This window comes from Blennius ocellaris (genome assembly GCF_963422515.1).
Source record: "Blennius ocellaris genome assembly, contig: SCAFFOLD_135, whole genome shotgun sequence".
In the NCBI taxonomy this organism is placed as follows: Eukaryota; Metazoa; Chordata; class Actinopteri; order Blenniiformes; family Blenniidae; genus Blennius; species Blennius ocellaris.
Window position 1 is genome coordinate 1,880 of NW_027661935.1, and position 23,329 is coordinate 25,208.

The following is a 23,329-nucleotide window of genomic DNA, read 5'->3' on the forward strand; positions in this document are numbered from 1 at the left end:
TTTTCAGAGTTGTTTTTAATCAGCAAATGCGTTTATTATTGTTTTTCTTTGAACTTCAAAGAGCATTTAAATGTTGCAATGTTTGCAATTTTTCATACCGTTTAAAAACAATCGTTTGCATCAGATTTCAGCTCCTGTTGGGTTTTTGCGGGGACGATTTGCATAATTTGGGGGATAATCTGAAACTTCGCCTCACCGCTGCATCATTAATTCAGCTACTCTCGCATTCCGGTGTGTCAGAGTGTGATTTTTTTTTTTTTTGTGCAGCAAGGGAATATTTAAAATGCCGACATTTATGATCCATTCAACTGGGAATTGCAGGTGGAGTTGACGTTTACTGCAAACTTTACCGTGACGAGTTTGAAGGTAATGATTTCGCCGCTTATTGGGATCTTTGCTTTTAAAGAGGCGCTGGTTCCCGTCAGCCAATCAGGTGCCTCCATGTCCTCCGGCCAACGTAAATCTTCGTCCCCTATAGGAGCTCCATTTCCGACGTCCTTCGTCCCGCACGTCCACTCTCTGTCCTCGGCACAGGTCCAGTCTGACCGCCTGGGATCGCTGATCTCTTCATATCTCTTCATATATGAGTTGTGAAACTCCGGGGAAAAGCATCAGTTAACCTTGTTTCAACAACGTAAAAACCTTGTTAAAAGCGCTCATTATGTCTTTTTAAAGACGGTTCCGGGTCCTTCTCTGACGACAATCAAAGCGGGTGACCTCGGTTTGAAGCACGTTGTACTTTTCCAGATTATATATTTACAGGAGCCGCTCGTCGCCGCCTGTAGCGGCGTCGTCATCACATATTAATCCACCGCTGCAGAAGACCCCCTTCCTCCTCCTCCTCCTCCTCCTCCTCCTCCTCCTCCTCCTCCTCCTCCTCCTGTGTGGTTACAATGGAGGTGGACTCATGCAGCGGGCTTGTGGATGTCTGACATGGCCGCTGTTGATGCCCCCTGGTGCATTGGGGGGGTCGCTACTTATATTTGTCAAGGTCAATTAATGAAAGCAGCAGCGAGGCTGGCCGGGTCCCGAAACGCCCCCGGGGCTCATAAATTATCCACAAAACACATTAAAGACAGGATTTGATCTCCTCCAATTAAGATAATTTAGCTTTTTGGAAAGAAAAATCCTCCTCCTTTCTCTCTCGCTCTCTCTCTCTCTCTCTCTCCTCCCTCTGTCCAGAATGCCTCCATGGCGTCCAGTCAGGTGTAGCATTCATTCCTCCTCCTCCTCCTCCTCCTCCTCCTCCTCCTCCTCCTCCTCCTCCTGCATCCATCCTTGCAGCCTCTCTCCACCTCAGACCTGAGGAGGAGGCTGTCCTGTGCGCCTCACTCTTCTTCTGCTGATTTTAATGTGCCGGGTCTCCCTCCGTCTTGATCCTTCATCTCAGTGATTAAAAAAAACAAAACAACAAAAAAACCCAACAACAACAACAGGGCTATTCTATTTTTTTTTTCTTTTTTTTTGAGAAAGAGGCTCAGCTGTGCGCCCCCACCCCGCACATCCATCCACCCGCTTCCATCCTGCGCCCCCACCCCTCCTCCACCCCCCACCCTGCAGCTTTAAGGCAATGGAGAGATGGAGAGTGCGCGCGGCGGCTGTGCGGCAGAGCAGGTTATAAGCGCGCGCAGGGGCCGGTGTGCGCAGTTTGTGTGTGCGGCTGCGGGGGAAGATGCGTGTGCTTGTTGCTCGCCGGACGGACAGAGGCGGCGAAGAGAGAATGAGTTTCCAGCGCAGCTAACAATCAACTCCTTTTTTTCTTTTAATTACCTTTAATTACATTAAAACATCCAACTTTTACGCATTTCCCCCGACACACCTGAGATGACACGCCCGGGTTTTTTTACGCACCTCTAATTTCTTTTTTTTAAATTATTACTATTATTATATTTTTAAGGGGGTTGATTCCAATTTTTTTTTTAATATTCACATTTTTGGATTTTTTAAAACATTTTTTTTTTTTTTTTTTTTCTATTTCAATCTTTCTCGGTTTGCGTGGTTGCGGAGTTGTGCGCGCCGAGGCAGGTCGTCCTCTGCGTCTCCAGCCTCTGACTCAGCAGCAGCAGCAGCGGCGGCGGCGGCGGCACAGCTCACCTGGACCGGAGCGCACCGAGCCCAGCTCCCTCATGATCCCCGCACAGCGCAGCTCCGACACCGGGGACGGCTGCACTGAGGCCCGGCGCGCGGTGGTGCGGTGGTGCGGTGCGGTGCGTTGCGCGGTGCGTTGCGCGTTGCGCGGTGCGTCGCGGTGCGCTCAGATCTGTGGCACACAGGCGCACAGTTGTGGATCGTACACCGGAGACAATCAGCAGCAGGAAGGAGAAGCTCGAACCTCCTCCTCTTCATCTTCTTCTTCCCAACGTGAAGGATCGAGAGGGAGCGAGGGAGCGCGCGCGCGAGAGAGAGAGAGAGTGAGAGAGAGAGGAGAGAGAGAGAGAGAGAGAGAAGAGAGCGAGATCTGCAAGCTCCCCTTTTTTTTTTCCTCCCCCTTTCGTTGCTATTGACTTGTTGAAGAAATAAAAGGAAGAAATACGAAGAAAGATCGCGCAGGGGGGGAGAGAAGAAGCAAAAAAGCATAAGCTTGGGATATTGAACGGAGCGGGGCATGTGGATATTGGCTCTTATCTTTTCCCAGTGCATCTTGAATGGTAAGTGATGCATTTTGCGCACGACGAACTTCCGAGTTGAGGCTAAATTATCCCAGCAGATCGTATTGAGAATACTCCTGTCCGCATTTGCACGCTGGAAAGATCGATGATGTCTTTTTTTTTTGTGTGTGTTTTTTTGTTTTTGTTTTCTATATTTATTTAATTGTGTGTGTCGTCCTGAGGAGCAGGCTGTTGCTATGTCCTGTCAGTGGGGCTTTTTTTGGGTGCTGGTGGTTTGGGTTGGTGTTCCAAACGCACTAACCTTCACAAGGCTTAAGTATGAAAGCCTCTAAGCTCCTAATGCATGCAAAACATTTAAGAAGAACCTTTAATACAGAGAAAGAGAGCGAGAGAGAGAGAGAGAGAAAGGAGGTGGAGTGGAAGGTGCAGCCTGCTGCATGGAGAATAAGGCACTTTTTTGGTTTTATTTAGATTTTTTTTCAATCTTTCAATAATAAATCCAATGCCCAAATCGCTCAAATATTTAGTTTGATCCTCGTTTGCCACCATAAGTGATTCTTTCCTTCCCTCTGTGTCATCACACTGCACTGGGCCTCAGTCTGGGTGCATTTCAATGCACCGAGTCCTGCATCTCTACAAGCTGCATGTGCACATCAGCAGCATTCAAATCCACTTTTGTCTGTAAGACTTAAAAAAAAAAATGTGTCCTGTTCTTTTTAAGTAAAAAAACAAAAACAAAAACAAATTGCTGCCACACATTTGCATGTCCATCTCGTGTGTCCAGCATGTTTGGCTGTAATCTCAGACCTACATGTGAGCTACGTTCAAATAAAGCCAATATTTGCTGCAAGAGATGGAAGAAAACTGCTTTCTGTGTCACAACATTCGCAGATTTGCTCATAAAACCAAGAAATCCACGGGATGGAATTGCAATACGTTCCTTGCATGCAACAAAAGTGAAGGTTTTTTTGTTTTTTTTAAATTAATCTTTAAGTATTTGATGCAAACACAAAACATAACGGTTACATTTTCTTGCTTTTAAAAAAAAACAATTTTGGTGAAATTTCTCAAGTATGCTCTGGAAAACAGGATTAAAGAGATTGGCTGGTGCTTCTTTTCTCTTTTTTTTTTTTTTTTCCGGCATTGCACCCGCCATATTAGAAGCACAGACATGGAGTCATTTTGGATTGGGGGGAGAGAGAAAAAAAAAAGAGAGAGAGACGAGCCCTTATCACCCTTGCCCAAGTGCACATCAAAAAAAAAAAAAAAAAAAGGCATCAGGATTCAGTTGTGAACAATGAAATCCTCCAAAGAAACCTTGATAAGCTGTAATTGTGTCTTTTCTTGGACTGAGGGCGACTGATTGTGTATATATTTTTACAGCGAATGGGGGGGTGCAGCGAGGAGGACAAGGGGCTGTGGGGTAGATAGAGGGGTGGTGGGGGGGGGGGCAGAAATCGGCTCGAAAAAGCAAACCGTGGGAGGGGTGGAGGGGTGGAGGGGTGGGGTCAATTTTGATTATGGATGGAAAGGTGAGCGGGAGCGGAGTGGTTAAAGGAATCCAGAACGTGGACACGACGTCGAGCCGCGAGTGGAGGACGATGCGTCAAGCAAAGATGACAGGAAAACCATTTTGTGGCCGAGCTGAAGGGTTCAATGGAGGTGTGGGGGGGGGGGGGGTATTTATAGGAGGGGGGGGGGGACGGAGCGAGAGCACGGCAGGGCGATATAAAACAAGAAGGGAAAAAAAAGAAAAGGTTGCCGATGTTCGTTTCGGATTTCTCCCAGTCCGATACGTGTTTTCTGAGCACGATCCATTGCTTTGCTTGTGAACGCCGCCCCCCCCCACCCCCCCCCCCCCCCCCCCCCCCACACACACACACCCCAACCCCTCCCCCCCACCCCCCCACAACCCAGTCTCTTTGGCGTTGCAAAATGGCTGCTGCTACAGACATCTACATGGAAACTTTGAATGGCAGCAAACAGTAATTGAGGATGAATGCTACGTGTGTAGCCGCCGCGAGCTCCGCGCCGCACCGCGCCGCGCCGCGCCGCGGTGCCACTCGGACCGTTTGACACGACCTCCTTCCCATTGATTCCGCCGTCGTTTGCCGGGAACGGCCCAGTGTGCGTTATGACAGTCGTCTCTTTGTATCCGGGGGATAAATGGACTGTAGGCTGAATTTAAAGAAGAAGAGGAGGAGGAGGAGGAGGAGGAGGGGGGGGAGGTGGGAGGAGGAGGAAGGGGGGGGGGGGGGGTGATTGTTGATATCAGACGGTTGGCGATCGCGGAACGGAGGTTTGAGCGAACGGCCCGGCTCGTTTCCGCAGCGTCCTGCAACGGAGGTTTTGTGGTCCGACGCAGGCTGAGGTTGTCTCTATGGCGACCCGGGGGGTGGAGGTGGTGGTGGTGGAGGAGGAGTTGGTGCTGCTCGGGGGGGGGGGCTTCGGGCTTCAGTTCAGGTCCCGTCACCGGAACTGGAATCGGGTCGGGGGGGTTTTTTTAGGGGTAGGGGGGGCGACAGATAAATAATCTCCAGCTCCAGCCGTCCGGCTGGTAAATCTACAAGCGGCGCCTCCACCTCCTGCACCGTCAGCTGCATTTGCAGAGCGGCGGCGGATATAAACAACCCGCCGTGGAGTGAAACCTGCCGTGGAGCTCAGTCCCAGCGGTGCTTGAGAAAGTGCTCTCCCAAAAGTGTCTATTAAAAACCCAAATGGAGGAGGAAACAACGTTTCCCAGTTATGAAGAGATCAAATTGTGGAGGAAATGGCATAATGTTGGTTTTTTTTTTTTTTTTTTGCTTGGCTACGCCAGAGGGGGGGAGAGAATCTGACACATGCTCAATTGGACACTAATAAGCTGTGTAAATATACGGCGGAGCTCCGCAATTGGCTCTTAGTTTCACTCGGTGTGTGTGTGTGTATTTTTAGCTTTCAGCTTATAATGGCGGTGGAGGTGGAGGTGGTGGTGTGGTGGTGGTGGGGGGGGGGGGGGGGGGGCGGTGTAGCGCCGCTTATTAAAACATAAGCATTTTCGAGGTGACTTAATCATGTTATCAAACGTGATTAATGGGGGGGGGGGGGGCTCGCGTCATCGCAGGCCGGCGGCGCCGAGCGACGGACGGTTTGTCAGAACGTCAAAGATTAAAAAAGAAAGAAAAACAGAAAAACAAAAACAGCAGGTCATCCGAGTGTCTGCCCGTCAACAGACTGGATCCAAGGCTTGGGTATTAAGCACACTGAGGACAGAGGTTAAAATCAGTCGGCCTCGGGGAGGACGGGGGGGTGGAGGGGGGGAGGGGTGAGGGGGGGGAGGGTTGGGGGGGCTGTCATTAGAATTTAGGACAAGTTTTGCACACTTCATCCTCCATGCCGGGGCTTTCAGGTCCTCCAAGCCACGGCCGGATTCTCCAAAGGCAAAATATTTGCGTTCTTTCGTCACTTAAATTCATTAAAATGAGCTCCGGGATCAATCCAGCAGAACCTCCAGCAGGAACACGTTCCACTTGTTTTCTCTCCGTGACGACGAGTCGCCGGGCCGCAAACTGAGCCGGCGCTTTACAGAAACACGTCTTTGTGGCTGTTTAGAGTTGAGAATGTTGGTTAGATTGAAACTAGAACAACGATAGAAACTGGTAGTTGTCGTTTCTATTGAACTTTTAATTGTTTTTGGGTGGTTAAAACTTGGCAACGATTTGCTGAAGCTTCTATTCAATTCGTTTTATTTCTGCAGCTGATTGGAAGTTCCATGTGTTGAAAATCCGTTCGAATTCGTCGCATTGCAGCAGAATGGAGACAAAGTTAACAGTTGAAAACCCGCAAAGTCGTTTTGTCGTTTAGTAAAACTGAAGTGTGTCTGTGATCTTGCATCCTGCTGATTATCGTAGCCGCCGCCGACGTCGCTCACGATGTGGATCAAGTCGCTCACGGAAACGTCGACTTCCTCCCCCGATTCCTCCCTTTTTTTTTAATATATATACTTCCGCCAATCAGAAAAGTTAATTCGGTGTAAATCGGGCTCGTTTGAACCGGAGCGTTCACACGGCAACACGACGGTCCGGAGGTGAGTCGCGCGAAAACCCGGACCGGATCAACCGAGAAACTCAAGAAGCGCGAAGCTCCCAATCCGAGGTTTCGGCTCAGAAATGGAACGTCTCCAGCGTTTCCACGGCGTTTGGAGGTCACGGTGGGGCCAGTGGGGTGGGGGGGACTGGGTCTGCTCCGTCTCGCGTCTTTTGGTTTACATCCGTCAGCTCGGATATGGAGGACGGCGCACCAGTCGAGGCGATGTAGGCTAGCGGCAGCGCGGGGCCGACGCCCCTCCCGGGAACCCGTCGGGCGTTCGGTCTGGATTTCTTTGACGTCCATGTGACGCGTCCTGGATTTAATACACCTGGTTTCTGATTTATCTCGCGTTCGCGGAGCGTTTTTTTTTTTTTTTTTTTTTAGATCTGGAGTCGTTTGAAACTCTTCCGTCTTTTATTTCAACCGTGCACGAGGTGTAATATTAGAAGGTATTAGTGACTTGCTGTTTCCGCGGACTCGCTAATCACTCCGGGATTTGTCAGTTCCATCAGGTCAAGGTTTTTCTTCTTCTTCTTCTTCTTCTTCTTCTTCTTCTTCTTCTTCTTCCCCTTCCGTCCCTCCTCCGCCTCGGCGGGGCTGTGAGTCGGCTCAAGCATATGCTAATGGATGCACATTGAACTGTTAAAGGTTTCATTTAACCCAGACCAGAATGCTTAAGGAGATGATGGTGTGCAGCGAGGCGGAGGAAGAGGAGGAATCGCAGGCGGTGGTTGGGGGGGGGGGGGTTAAGGAGGGAGGGAGCTCATAAACAGTCCGAGGAAAAAAGAAAAAAAGTCCATTCCACGCCATCGTCACCCATATCGGGCGAGATGCTCGTTGTCCGGTTGACGCTCGCGTGTCGGGTAAATATCCGCCGAGTTCCGTTTGTACTGGTTTGAGACTATTAATGGGAAAACGTACCTGAACGCCGACGCCGGGATTTATTAAATGTCAGCAAAAAAAAGTGAAGTTGAATTTAATAAGGTCAAATGGTGGGAAAAAAAAAAACTCTTCAATCAGGAGAGTCAAATGATACAAAAGGCCATTAGGAGACTTTCACAAAAAAAAAAGAAGAAGAGATCGGATATTAACGAGTCGGCCGAGGAAATGTTACAAGCGTGAATCGTGAATCTTCCGTTTACGCTTAAAATGTCCACGTTTTTTCTTTTTTTAAACGTTTTGCATTCGTAAAATGTTTCGCATTTACGCGGCAACGTTTTGAAAACGACGGCGGTTTCCATGGAAACGGCAGAAACGCTCACACCGTTGATCTCAAAAACGTGACGGATCGACTAAATATATATATATATATATATAAACCTTCTGCCGTTCGGTTTGCGTTTTATCCCGTTTCCACGGAGACGAGAGCCGGAGCATTTTTTGAAATAGTTGCCGCTGGCCCCCAAACACCCCCCACCCAAACTAGACATTTTTCCGTTTTTTTTCAATTGGGGGATAAAAATGAGTCCGTACCTTTTAATTCTGACATTCGTCTGCTGAACAATTTCTGTTTTTAACGGTTCAGCCTAATGAACTTCCCGCCTCACTCACGTCTCGCTGCAGTGAGATTACAAGACGCGTTTCGTTTCCTTTATTTCCCCGATCGTTGCTCGAAATGTTCAACAAGTGACGTTTGAGCGGGGCTGAAATTACAAGACGCTCCCTGTTCGGGAGTTATGAGTTTAATTTGATTGTATGAACAGGAATACAAGTACATTTCTGTAATATTAAGACTAATCAAGCGGTCAGTTTTTGTTGATTTCCCATTAGAAAACTGATTTTTTTTTTTTTAAAGCACCTTTTCAACCAGAAAAAAACAAATATTGCATTTTACGCTTCCTGAAATCTCTTGTACGACGAGACGGAAGCGTTTCTTGGTGTGACGGCGATGTTTACGTGTGCGTGAGCGTCTCCAGCGACACCAGTGACATAACAAGGTGCCAATTAGTCGTGTTGTTTGTGTCTGTAGGCTTCCATTAAGAAAATGGGGCAGTGGGTTAATGCTTGTGCCGGCCAGGTAGTGGCTAAGTTTTCTAAACAAAGATCGCTAAAGCGCTTTTCCCTCTGTTTGCTTTCGGGATTTCCAACGTCAACCTGGAAGAGAAAGGAGCGCTGGAGAGAGGATGTGAGGTCACGGTTCTGCAGCCGTGGTCAGTCAGACCAGGGAAATTAATCCACAAACTGGCACGTGTTCAAACCGAATTGAAGGTTTTCGAGGATAAATGCTAATAAAGAACAAGAATATCTTTTTTTTTATTCATTTTTTTAAATGAGATGCAGTGAAAATGTCACAAAAGCAACATTTTGCTGGTATTTACAAAACGGAAAGGCGTCTTTGGCGTCCGTTAATAAGACGACAGCGCTCGGAGCCGCTGAAAACGCAACTTTTTGAAAAAAAAAAAAAAAGCCGCATCCGTTTCTGAAATGCATTTTTTCTGAAACAACAACAGTTTTCCAAACAGGAAAACGACATGGTTTTCAGCGTTTCTGCCGTTTCCGTGGAAATGGACATCGTTTCCAAAACGTTGATGCGAAACTTCTGTGAAACAAAAATGCAAAAAACAAAACAAAAAAAACCATGCGTTTTTACTTGAAATGTGAATGTTGTGTAAACGGGTGCTAAACCCGTCAGTCAGCTGTGCTCTGCAGTGATTGGTTGATGGAAAGAAGGGGGCGGGGCTAAACGACATAAACCTTTAATATGGAGCAAGTTTTTCATTATTTCCAAGGTTTTTGCACCGAGCATAAGAATATTCCGATGGACGACACTCAAAACTAAATGTCGAAACTAAATTCATGCAACTGCTCTCATTTTTGTCCAGTTTTGCAAAAATAATCTGAACCATTAAGGTTGTTTTTTTTGTAAGTTTCAATACTTTAGTTTCATTATCGGCTCTATGTGTCGTCATTACGGTTTATATAATCCGGTCCTGGACGAACATATAAAACTCACAATTTGCTCGTCGGATTAAATACGGTTGATATTTATATTCAAATATTCAAACAAATCCGTGGCGGCTCTAGCGACTCGAGATCGGACAGATCATCCCCCAGAAACACTCGGCAACAATCCTTTCATGCACGAGTTGAGCTTCCAACTCCACCGTGGCCGTTGTCGGGTGTGAAGCAAGTGTTTACTATGGTCGCCATGGCAACACTGGCCCCTTGTGCATGAAGCCTCCGCTGGTGAAAGCAATAAGAACCCCCCACCCACCCCACCCTTGCCTGCAGGTCGGTATCCAACAACAAGTGCACGTCGTTTGGCTTGGAGACGCGCCTCCGAACGGCGTTTTGGCGATACGGCGGCGGCGGCCGCGGACGTTTTCCCCGCGTGAACGCGGCGGTCGCACGGCCGTTGCCAAACAACCCCTGCAGGGACCTTTTCCCCGCAGGGGGGGGGGGAGCGAGAGCGGCTCCTACGTGTCCACGGCGAGCGCGTGCGTCTCCCCGAGCGGGAGCGCCGCCGGCGACTAAATCACAGTGACACAGAAACCTCATTACGTTTGCTGGGAACGGCGTCTCGCGGCGAGATGATGGAGGGATGTTTGTAAAGCCAAATGAGGAGGCTAATATGTCAAGAAGAAATGTAGTTCCACGTCATATTCTGGTCGTGTTCGCCTTGATCAATGGCGTGAAATCAAATATAGAAGCTGGTTCTTTATAGTCCAACACTGAGAACTTTAAGCTTTTTTTTTTTTTTTTTTTAGTAAATGACCAGGAAGTGATCAAAGTTCATGAATTACCAGATGGAAGGAGGCGGACAAGAAAGATCAAGTTCTGCTCTATTTGGTGCAAAATCACGGATCGGATATTTAAATCGCACCTTTTAACAAGAAAGTTGGTAAAAATGTGTGGCGCTGTTTAAAAAAGAAAAAAGAAAACTGTCATTTTGTGCCGTTACTAGTTTCTAGTTACTTTTCTACTTCACTACTTAAGTCAAACTGTGAGTTGTTTTTTTTAAGAGCTCAGATTGAAACGCAATTTTTTTTTCATGGTAATTTATGGACATTTTTATTTAACTTGATTTGAAACCTTTTTTGCACTTTGCAATTTCAATATTAGCCAATTAGTAATATATATAATCTAATATCTTCAAAATGATTTTTAGAGAGTCGCACATTTTTGGGGTTTTTAATCAAAATCAGTGATAAAAGTGACCAAGAGATCACCAACAATCTGGATTATAGACTTAAAATGTGATTTTGATTGATGGAATATTGATATTTAACCGTATGATACTGCAGAACGGTGTTTTATTAGTGAGTCGCCTCGCAGAACGAGTTTTTCACGTTCTCCCGGTGTCTCGTGTCGTTTTCCCCCCACAGGCCAAGAACAAGCACATTAGACGATCTACAGTCTTTAAAATCACCATAATGAACCAGTTTTCCGCAGTCGCGTGTGTATTATCACTGGATATTATTCGTGTTTAGTCGATGGGTTAAAGAAAACAAACGATCTGTGGACGGTGGGAGTTGAAGGAACAGGTTTGTTTTCCACTAATGAGCCACGTCAAGTGATTTTGAAAAAAACAAACAAACAAACAAACTCACATGTAATGTTCCGAGTCACAATGGAAATCTTGTGAGGGAACGCTGAGCTGTAAAAAAAAAAAAAAAAAAGGCCATCAGCGAGGAGGAGGGAGGGAAAAAAAAAAAAAAAAAAACATTAAATCAGGACCTCGCTGGCAAATTCCTCCCCCCGTGGCTGACGTGTTCATTAGGCAGAACCAAACCGCGCTGATTAGCATTCCGAGTCCAGCCGCGCTCCGCTCGCCCCCGAAATGTGTAACATTTTCAAACATTGGGGCGAATGTTTCATTAAAGCCCCCCCCCCCCCATTACCCCCCCCCAGGCTCCCTCTCTATCAGGCCTTCCCCAGAAGTGATTATGCTAATTGCTGTTTGATCAGATGATTAAATTATAATTTGATTAATCCCGGGCACTAAACGCTCTGAATACGGCGATGTGTATTCTGCCGCCTGCCAGTGTTTGCATACCCCCCCCCCCTCTTCTCTCCCCCCCCCCCCTAGTCGCCATAGGCTGCCGAACACAGACCCAGGTACAGGACAAGGTGAGACGTGACGCGCCGCCGGCAGCGGTTACCGAACACGGATGAAACAGCGGTTCTTGATGTACTGTGGTCGAGTAATCACGGGGAACAACGTGACGCTTTAATGGACCCCCCCCCCCCCACCCCCGTTTCCCCTCCACCCCCCCAGATTGAGTGCGACTCTAATGCAGATCGCTGCCATTTTCCCCGTCTCTGTTCCTCTCAATTGATAGTGTATCCATCAGGGTGATTTATAGCGGTGTGGGTCGCGGGCGGGGGGGGCGAGGGGGGGGGGGGGGATTCATGATGATTAGCTTAGGCTTCGTAGTGTCTTTGCAGGAAGGGGGTGGGGGGGTGGGGGGGGGGGGATTCATACTCATACCTTCCGGATTGAAGAGTTGATGTGACGTCGGACGAAGGAAAAAATACGAGAGGAAAAAATAAATACGCTGATTGACTGGAAGAGGAAAGACTGTTTCCTCAGAGGGAAATGGAGGGTGGGGGGGGGGGGGGGGGATTTTTCCGAGGCACAAGAGGACGACGACGGCTGCGAGCGGGGAAAAAAAAAAAAAAAAAAAAGGCGACCACGTCTAGTCATCTGACCCACAATCCCATTTAACCCCCCGGGACTTTGAGTTGCCCTCCGCTGTCAACCGCCAGCTTATTTCGCCTCTTTGTTTCTCCCCCTTGCAAATGGCAGCCGCTCAACCCCCCCCCCCCCCCCCCCTCCCTCCCCACCGCCCCAACCCCACCACCACCCCCCCCTCCCCTCTGGGGAATCGAACCGACGTAGCTCCGCGGCCACGCTCACGTCCAGCGATTTCGTTTTCTGATGCAGGTGATTTTAAATGCAACCTGCTAATTCTGCACGTTACGTTATTATATAATATAATAATGTTATCAACGCTCGTGTTTCTTCGGCCGCATGACATTCTGTGAAACTGTCGAATAAAAACAAATCAAACCGAAGATGAGGACACGGCAGGAAAACAACAACAACAACAACAACAAAAATGAACAGTTAAATAATTTTCTGGTCATTTTTTTCACGTTTAAATGTAGAAATAATACAAAAAGTAATAAAGAATACCTGCAGGTTGACGATATCAGATTCAGGCTTTAGGCCCACTAGTGGCCCGACGTGAAAACTACATTATTCGAGTTTCTGTCGTTTCAATGGAAACTTTTCCTGCTGAGGAAAAACGCTGCGTTTCCACTCGGTGGTGTGAACGAGGCCTCGGATAAACAAGTTTGGTTGAAGATCCGTCGTGTCGGTTGAAATACTGAAGCGTTACATTTTCATCAAAACTTTTATCCGGCGTAAGTTATGACCTAGCATGAATGCTCATATCTATAATCGAGTTCAACCGGTTGTTAAATGTCGATTTTTTTTCCCCCACATCGTCACACAGTAAATTCATGCATCTGTTGCATGCAGGCTAATGCCGACGCGGCGTTTTAGCACTCGGGACTCTGCAAATAGACGGACGCTTTTATTTTAAGCGAATTCTAATCCCGCGGCGAAGCGTCTGTTACGTAAGCCGGCGGCTTCCAGATCAGTTCCACAAACACGCCGGTGCTTCGGTCCGGAGTTGTTGCGTCGGACTTCATGAACATAATGCGGAAGTAAACGTTTCCCACCCTGGGGGGGGGGGGAATGGGGGAGGGGGAGGGGGGGTGTCTCTTCACTGCCTCCTCAAGAAATTCTATGTGCTGCGGCTCTATGCTTGCGGTGTAAGCACGAGATGATCTCCAAGCTGTCAGCCTTCGTCCTCCAGCTAATCTCCCCGTTCCTCCCCCCTGCTGGGTTTAATGTCCTCCTCCTGAGCTCACCTGAGGTCCTCTCTCTCTCTCTCTCTCTCTCTCTCTCTCTCTCTCTCTCTCTCTCCCTCTCTCACAATTGTACTTGACAGCATAGCAAGCACAGGTGGGAGGATTTTTTTTATTTGATTATTTCACCGAAACAGAAGCACCGCGGCTCTTCCGCCCTCTAAAAAAGCTGCGCTGGGCTGCATCACACAACGAATTCGAATCAAGCACTTCACCGACCGTTCAGAGATGGAAAAAAAAAAAAAAAACTCCCAGCGACAAGTCCTCACTTTTTGAAAGTGCACTCCAGCGTCTTGTTGAGTAAAGTCGCCGGCGGGGCTCTGGCGGTGTGTCGTCTGCGCTCGCGTCATGATTTTTTTTTTTTATTGTATATTTTTTACTAATCCAGTCGGTCAATATGGAGGACTGGCTACAATTACTGGTTTCTGAACTCGGCACCGAGACCAGATGATAGAAATAAAACAAACAAACGCTCTCGAGCCCACTCATCGGCCTGTCGTATCTCATTTGCTTCAAGGGGTAGTTTGGATTATTTGCATGGGGGTGGTACGAGGTGCTTAGTGATAATCAGTGTGTAGGAGATGGGGGGGGTTGGGGGGGGGGGGGGGGGGTGATTGGAGGGTGGGGGTTGCAGATGGCGGCTCAGACGCCGGCGCGAAGCAACGAAATGCATTTTAAAAAGTCTTTAATTCAGAATACTTGTTTGTGTACATGAGGTTTTGCTGCTGTGGCGTTTTCGTTTGAGAAAAGTTTTACGTTTACACGACAACATCCTCAATACGATTGTTTGTTTACACGGAAATGGACAACGACTTTTTTCAAAAAAACGTCTCGCGGATCTTGGAAACACACTGTGGCCATAGGAAATAGTTGTTCTGCATGTTTCGGAGTAAAAATGCATCGTTTTTGCATTATTTTTTTTTTGTTTCGGAAAAGTTTTGCATTTACACGGCAACGTTTTGAAAACGAGCAAAGTCGCTAAAAACGACGTTGTTTTCCTGTTGGGCCACTAGTGGCTGCTGTTGCTTGTTTTTGGAATGAAGCCTCAAACTCGTATGTACGCAGAGAACAACACGCCATAAACATTAACGATGACTTTCCTATGGACAGACGATGAAGTTGGATCGTTATTACAGTGACTGTCAAAATAAAAGTCCCAGGAGAATATGGAGTCACGACACTCGGGAGGAAACGTTGTTCTTATTGTCTCTACTGAGCATGTGCAGAAGAAATATTTGCGTAGCAGCGTTTCGGCCGTCGACACGGCGACAGAGCCTGAGCGTTTTCAAAAAGTTGCACTTTGTCGGCCGTTTCCAAAAAGTTGCTTTTTCAGTTGTGTCTAGTGCCGTTGTCGTGGAAACGAAAGATTTGCATTTTCACTTAAAATCCCAGTGTAAACGGGCCCTAAATAGTGTCTCCAATGAGGACAGAGTTGTTTTCCCCAACGTTTTTTTTTAGGGTGTCCATTATTTCATACTTTTGCATAATTCACGCACAAGTCAGAATTGAAATGAAATGGTTTTGCTGGAGCCTCTGGAAGGCCGGTTTTGCCCCGTGGGCCTTTTTTGTTTGACACAAAAATTCCAACGTGATTTAACTGTCGATTCCACCACGAAGGACTTTACATATTATTTTCGAATTTGATTCAATATTGCAGCTCCGAGGGAAATCGGCCCGACGCGTCCGTATTCATCGCAGTGTCATGTTGGAGGTCGGTGGTTTGAGTTTGAAAGGCGAAAGTTTGACGTGACGTAACACTTTGATCTAATAGCAGGTGAGCGTTGGTGATAATGAGCGTTAATATTAGAAGCTGCATCACTGTAGCAGATAATGGAGCATCATGGACGTCTCATGTACTTGCTTTTCCCCCCACCCCCCCCCCCCCCCCCCACACCGCTGATGCTCTTGTGCATATTAGCAGCAGCAGCAGCAGCTCAGTTTGTTTACTCACCCACAGAGGAGGCATTTCTGCCGTTATTACTCCGCAGCCCTTCCCTCTATTATATTTCCCTCACTGCCGCCGTCAATTTGCACTATTTGTCCAGGTGATGTAACTGATTAGGTTCTTCAAAGTAACCGGCGGTGTAGGCAAATGTGCAAATTCACATACTCGGACCCCCCCCCCCCCCCCTGAGGTGCCACCCCCTACCACCCCCCCCCCCCCACACCCGCCTCCTTCACAGAGTCGACATCAGAGGAGGGGATCAGTGTTTTGTTTTGTTTTTTTAACGCAGCAGCTGCAACATTATTCATGAGGGCAAATTGCGCGCTGCTGATTTGGAAAAGTGGGATGGTGGTGGTAGTAGGGGGGGGGGGGGGGGTGAGCGGGGGGGGGGGGGGGGGGGGGGGGGGGGGGCTCTGTTCTTCGATCTGAGCATCCCCGGCTCCCACTTCTCTTTACTGCCTCATTGTGTAAAGCCCCTAAGGGCAACAGAGAACAGAGGGGGGGAGTGGAGAAGTGGGGGTGGGGATGGTTTGGATGCTAACTCACTGTCATCATGAACCCCCCCCCCCCTCCTCCCCCCCCCACCCTCCACCACCACCACCCACCCCCCACCCTCTCTGCAGAGCTCTGCTTTAATTACCTGCAGCTCCTGTCAGTGCTGCTCAGCCCTCGTTTGCCCGTCGGAGTCGCCCCCTGACGTCTGGATGCCCCCGGAGCCGTCGCGGCGTGGTGCAGCATGGCGGCGGCGGCGGTGGCGATGGCGACCCCTCGCCAAATCGGGGGCATCCAATCACGCGGCCACGTTTAAACACGCTAGCGGCCTCGGGCGCGGGCGGACACGTTAGCGGCTAATGGCTAATCGGATGTGATAAAACGGTGGGAGGAAGGAGGGGCGAACGTCGCGCCGTCGTTTTTTGCGGCTGAATGGCGACGAAAGAAAAGAAAAACGCAGACTTTCTGTCCTCCCCGAGCAAGAAGGCGAGGCTCTTGTGAAGCCACCGGCTTGATTGATGGTGTTTGGTGGGGGTAAACACCGGCTGGAGCAGAAAAGCCCCGGACGCGTCGGCGGCCTAATGCAGGGGCCTGTTTATGTCAGTGGGACCTGTATTGATCAGACGTTTACTTAAATAGATTGCCTGGGTGATTTTGGAAGCGGCCGGCGATCGGCGTTGTCAGGATCGCGGGCAAAGTGCTCACGCGGCCACCGCTTTATCGCTAAAGTGCAGAATCCGAGTTTTTTTTTTTTTTTTTTTAATCGATCGTCATAACGTGGGTTTGTTTTCTCACAGTTTCTGCAACGCCGAGCTTTTCTCTCACAGGAGTTCAGAGCCATCGCCTTTAAAAGCGCATCTTTTAAACATGGTGTTGTTGTTGTTGTTTGTCCTTTTGCTTGCTCAGACAGACGTTTAATGAATGGCTGCTATAAACAGTGTCGTTGTCACAACAATGCTCCGGAGATCTCCGGAGACAATATCGGGCATATAGAAAAAAAAAAAGGCTGCAGTTTTTTTCCCCCCCCACTGATTTAACCTTAAAAGCCAAATTAAGATTAATCGTTTGAAGTTAAAATCCCTTTAATGCAGCTTCGTTTGGAAGAATAAAGTTCTCCGTGTGTCCATCAAAGAGGATAAATGTCAGTTTGAAGTATTTTCAGCCACTTTAATTCAGATTCTTGTGAGTTAAAAGTGTAAAAACAGAATGTTTGAAATGTTTCACTTCAGTTTAATAAATAGAAAGTTTCACTGTGTGAAAGCAATTATACAAAAAAAAAAAAACCTTTTCTATAATTTCTATTTCGCTCCCAGTTTCACAGCATTTTTTTTTTTCTTTTACTGATTCAAAAATAGACTAAAATTGTTGGGATCATTAACTATTTAACCGTTTTTGTAACTTAAAGAGGTCATATTATCCAACTTTTCAACACTTTCACACGGTCCTGTTGGTTGAATATCGGATCCTAGGAGTTGCATTCAGAATCTGCTGTGTCTGTGCGAGCTGGACTGGCTCCGCCCACATACACACGCCCATCGATGGGAAGAGGAGGAAGTACTTCCTCTCGTGGCAGAGCTGCCTAATTGTGGGAGGAGTCAAAGGGGAGGAGCCTACCTTGACTGTGATTGGCTGAAACCCCCGATGACACTATATAGGGTTGGATTTCTGATTGGCTGCTTGGAGCAACACACTTTTTAAAATAGAGAGAGAGAGGACACACTTTCTTCACTTCTGGGGCGTCGTTCCAGGTGTGGAGCCGATTCTTACTGCTGGGAAACTTTTAGAAAGGGAATTCCTAAAAGTATTTTCCCATTTTGTGTTTTCAACCAAAATTCCATCCGTGTGACTTTTGGGGTTTCCTATGTTTGTGCACGTTCTAACAACACCGTCGGGGCGGCTGGGACTCGGCTGGATTGGCAGAGCGCTCGTCTCCCAATTGGAAAGGTTGCCGGTTCGATTCCCAACTCCCACCTGTCCAAATGTCGACGTGTCCTCGAGCGAGGCACTGACTCCCACGACGCTCCCAGTGGGTGGACTGAGCGCCTCGGGTGGTTTGTACGCGACTCCTTCAGATCGCACTGGGGTTTGGTGCCCCCTGTGGGTTCCTGGGAGTATTTTTGTGGCGTTCAGCTTAAAGAGAATCACTGGTTTGAAGGTAGGTCCAGTGATGGTGGCGGCTTAAATCAGCCTGGGTTCACTCTTTACCATCTCGACCCTCGACCGTCGTTTGGCTCGGCGAGAGGAAGGGAGACGGGAGAGACCCAACAGGACCCTCCTCACCCCTCCGCCGAGAAACACAAGAAAAACACAGGAATTTTCTAAAAAAAAAAACAGCGTCGACTCATGCATTATACATTGTGTGGATTCATAATTGAACAATATCACTTTTTCCTCTTTGTGGCTTTGGCTCAGGGAAAACTGATGTCGATTAAGACTGGCTGTGTGTGTCTGTGTGTGTTTTTAATGGAAAGTATGCAAAACCAAAACCACATCCAGGAACAGTCTGCATTTAAGCACAGTTTGTCCAAATGGAGAGACGCAGCTTGAAACTCCAGTCCGGAGGTTGGACTTGTCGACGGGTCGTCTCCAGCGAAGCGCCGGCAGCTTGTTTGTTCCGTATCTCTGAATTTGTGCGTTTCACACGTGTTACATCTGACTATTTGGTGACAGCCGTTAACGAGATTATTATTTACCGGTGTTGTACACAAACACGCTCGCTGACAGCCAGCGGCCGCCCACAAGGAAGCGTCTCCTCGTGATTAATTGTCTTTGGCTGCAGATTACCAGCCGCATACACAAATAATGAAAAGACAAATGTTTATGTAATATTTGTTGTTGGTTAGATATTTCCCAATGACCGGTCGGAGGACGAGGAATCAGAGGAATGTCTGATATTATTAGAGTATCGCTCCAAATATCAGAAATATACCAGAAACGGGCAACCAAGTGGGATTGGTATTCCGGTGACTGTCAAAATAAAAGTACCAAGTCCCAGGAGTATATGGACACCCTTGTTGTCGTGGGTCCTTATTGTCCGTCTACTGAGCACGTGCAGAAGGACCGTCATTTCCCATGGCTGTGGTGTGCAGCGGCAGCGTTTCTTTCTCATGGCGATGGAGGCGATGGAGGGTTTTCAAAAAGTTGCATCCCCAGTCGCTCCCGAGCACCACGGTCACGTCAACGGAAACCCCAAACGCAACAAAGGTTTTCTGTTTTCACCCACAACGGCCGTGTCCTTCCTGTGTTATTTGACAATAATCTGGAGTTTTGGCTCCCTGGAGGTTTTGACTTTGGATTTCAAAGCAAGACACCAAACTCCAATTGGAAGTCCTTCACAATACGGTGAATTTCCTAAAGTGCGTTCGATTATATTCCAGCTATAGACCTCGACGGTCTTTATCCAGGCTCTGGTGACCAGAAACGACAACCTTTCCTGTCATTAAAAAAAACAAACAAACAAACACAGACTCGGAGAGAACTTCATTTTCAAACGCGTAGAAAATAAACACATAATTAGCAAGATTTGCTGGATTGGGATTATTTCTCCGGCACTTGGACGTTGACTTCCATGCAGACTGTCTGCAGTTGTTGTGGTTTTCCTCTGGTTTTCTGATCCGGTTCTTGGTGATTCATTCATTTTGTCTCGTCTTCCTCGTGTGACGGTGGAGTCTGAGTGTGAGAGGCCGGGTCAGAGGAGTGTGAAGGGCAGACGAAGGTTACAGGGGAGTGGGAGGGGGGAACGGCACAGGACGAGGGAGAGAAGACGAGGGATTGGGGGGGGGGGGGGGGGGGAGCTAAGATGGCGCCTCCCTTTGACCTCTTGTCATGGCTTCTCTTCTTCCCATCCTCCCCTCCGCGGGTCTTCACGTTCTCGTTCTGTCTCGCTCTGTTAATAGCGGCCTGCGTGTCACTGTCTGAGTGCTTTCCAGCTCACCCGCCTCCCCACTCAACCAACCAACCAACCAGACCCCCCCCATCCCCCCATCCCCACCCACCCCCACCCCCCCCCCCCCACATCCCCTCGTCTCCACTGAAAAATAAATGCACTCCCACCGTATCTGTCCGAACCGCCGGGATCTGCCAGGGTTTTGTGTCCATCAGGCTCGTTCATCTCCAAAGAATCAGCCACCCAGAAATGGGTGGTCGAGGGGGTGTGGGGGGGGGGGGGTCTCAATTTTTTATGAGCTGGAGCAAAGCGGATTGATACTGAAGCCCCCCCCCCCCCCCCCCCCCCCCCCCCCAAGTCACCTTTTAACCAGAGGCTGCATGACGGCGGGTTGTGGAGCTAAATGACTGCGTTTACTCTCATGTTTACTCTCGTATGCGGAGATAATGTGCCCCGCCAAAATAAGATGGCAAATTTCATCTGCTGTATTTGTTACTCACCACCCCCCCCCCCGCGCGCCTTCCCGGAGGCGTTATATTCCACCGAAGCTCTGCAGCCTCCACGGCAGACGAGAAACTGCCAAACTGAAGCTGGGGACACGTCTCAAACGTCTCAAACGTCTCCAACGTCTCAAACGTCTCCAACGTCTCAAACGTCTCAAACGTCTCAAACGTCCTCCCACTGCATTCTCAACCTGCTGCTGACGGAACCATCCTGCAGTCTGGACAGCAGCTGCACACTGGACCGCATCTGTTTTACAGCAGAGGCTCATATTTTGAAGCATTTCAGCAGCGAGTGAATCTTTTCTGCTGGAATGAAATCGGGCCTCGTTTTTTTGACGACGACGATTTTCAAGTGAAATTTAAAACTCTGTGCTTTGAAAAGGTGGGAAACGCGACAGGCGCGCAAAGTTCTCCTGCACATGCTCAGTCGACGGACAATGAGAACGGTGTTTTCCTCCCGAGTGTCGCGACTCCATGTTCTCCTGGGACTTGGGTGCTTTTATTTTGACAGTCGCCGGAATAACGATCCAACTTCATGGTCCGTCCATTTACGAAAGTCATCGTTAATGTTTATGGCGTGTTGTTCTCTGCGTGAATTCATTCCAAAAGTGGCCCAACAGGAAAACAACATCGTTTTTAGCGATTTTGCTCGTTTTCAAAACGTTGCCGTGTAAATGCAAAAACAAAACAAAAAACGTGAAAACGATGCATTTTTACTCCAAAACGTTGTTGCTCACGTGCAGAACAACGATTTTGGACTTGGTGCTTTTATTTTGACAGTCCCCATAGTAACAATGCAACTTGATGGCCTGCCCACTAGAATGCGCGTGTTCTCCCATTGTTGATGTTTACGGCGTATTATTTTCCGCTGGCTTCGTGTGGTTTCATTCCCGGCGTGTCAAATATGTCGTCCGGTTTCCGCCGATTCTGCAGTTTCAGCGTGAACGGAATGTCGTGGGCGTGCGTGGGATCTGACACTGCTCGGAGTACTCGTACTCGTACTCCCCAATACAATCTGGAGAGTATTACGTGACGTCACGCGTCAAACTGATACATTTTATTTACATTTTTACAGTTCTTTAAAAAGAGATACAATACTGATATTTAAAAAAAAAAGTTTAAAGTATCAGTATTTCGGTAAGTCGCTGGTTAGTATCCGTCCTTTAATAAAGCAGAATCGTTGCATCTCTACATAGTTAATTGGAGCAAATCGACGTTCTCGGAATACTCGTGCTCCCCAATACAATCTGGAGAGTATTACGTGACGTCACGCGTCAGGCTGATACATTTTATTTACATTTTTAAAGTTCTTTAAAAAGAGATACAATACTGATACTTTAAAAAAGTTTAAAGTATCAGTATTTGTTATCGCTGGTTAGTATTCGTCCTTTAATAAAGCAGAATCGTTGCATCTCGACATGGTTAATTGGAACAAGTTTGACGTGGGCAATAACAGCCACGACAGTTCCAGGCTATTTATGAAGCCAATATTGAATATTTGAAGGCATTTAAACCAAGTTTTATCCCCCGTTGATCCCGACAGCCAGTATCTTTATCCTTTGACGAGAGGAACATCAGGAAAGTCGCCCGTCACATTCCGCCTCCGGAGCTCCGGCGTGTGATCCGGAGTCGCCTCGAGCCCAAACAGCCTCCCGGCGCCGCCGCCTCTGTGTTTTCATCGCGCCGTAAACACTCACTCGCACGCAGATGGCGCGTCTGTTCTGCAAGCGAATTAACGACAATGTGGCGAAACAGTGGCTCCGTTATGACGGAGCCCAGCTTCGCCCGCCACTCGCAGCAGATGCTGAGATTTTACGATCGTCCTGATGGCAGATTTTCCTACTTGAGAAAAACCCACTGACAAGCTGTTACTCGGCGTGATTACGGGGCCGTAAATTAACCCCGGAGAACTTCTCCTTGTATCATTACGGGTAGGGAGCAAGTCTTAATAATTTATTGTGCTCGTAGCTCATGATCCCGGCCTGTTTGCTGCCGCGTCTTCCTCTTTTTCTTAAAGCTCTTTTGTGCCTTGAAATGCGGGACGGACGGGGGGGGCGGCGTTCCCACCTTGAGGATTCGCTGCGTTAATCAATAAAAGATGACGCGTCGCCTCCCGGGCGGAGGAGCTGTGCAGCCCACGGCGGCTGCCGACAGCCACAGCCGCTCGGCTCTCAACACCTCGGGCGCCCCGGAGCCCTCCGAGCGGCCGCCGACGTGTGAAGTGAGCGGGGCTCCGGATGGCGCGGCGACACGTGTTCGCCGCCGTGTTTGTTTGTCGTAACAGGTCGAGGGCGACCGGTGGGGGTTGGAAGTGGCCGGCGGACTTTGAGTGCGCTCATTAGGAATTTATGAAGCGCTAAAATGTTTTGGCCTCCCGGGAGAGGGGATTGGCAGCTGTCGCAGGCGTTGCGGGCGGGCGGGCGGGCGGGCGGGTGGTGGTGGTGGCGGGCGGCGGCGGGGAGGACGAGTGAGCCCACTTTAGCAGAGAGCAGAGAGACGGAAGGACGGGAGTCCTGAAATATTTACAGGGGCTGAGTGACGGGAGCCGCCCGGGGACCGTCAGGTGCTGCTTTTTCACAAGTTGCGCCGTCGACTGCCGGTGGAAACGCAGCATTTTTGCCTTTAAAAAAAAAAAAAAAAACGACGGTAGAAACGCTGACGAAGGACGTAGTTCGCATGCGAGGCCACGGGTTGGCGCTGTTGGTTGTTGTTGTTATAAAACCACACACTGTACACGGCTTTGGAGGGGGGGGGTCAGTCGGGGGGAGCGGTCGCCTCCCAAAGGGTTGCCGGTTCGATTCCCCTCTCCGCCTGTCCACGTGTCAAAGTGTCCTTGAGCAAGACACCAAACTCCAAACCGCCTCCATTGGTGAGTGAATGGGTGAATGTGTTAATATTGTAGCCGTGGAGGTGAAATCCATTCACTATTTATTAGCAGTGGTGATTA

The 23,329-nt window shown here is 48.5% G+C and overlaps 1 protein-coding gene across 1 annotated transcript in view; it reads left to right on the forward strand.

Annotated features, from left to right (window-relative positions):
* Window positions 1-2,605: 2,605 nt before the first annotated feature.
* The window catches only part of LOC308148568 (cell adhesion molecule DSCAM-like), a gene marked incomplete at both ends in the record, with an annotated part of 93,517 nt that continues 72,793 nt past the window's right edge, over window positions 2,606-23,329 (forward strand). The window contains one exon of the mRNA XM_080522043.1: window positions 2,606-2,648. Within this exon, the coding sequence (XP_080378169.1) occupies window positions 2,606-2,648 (43 nt within the window). The remainder of the gene's footprint in view (window positions 2,649-23,329) is intronic.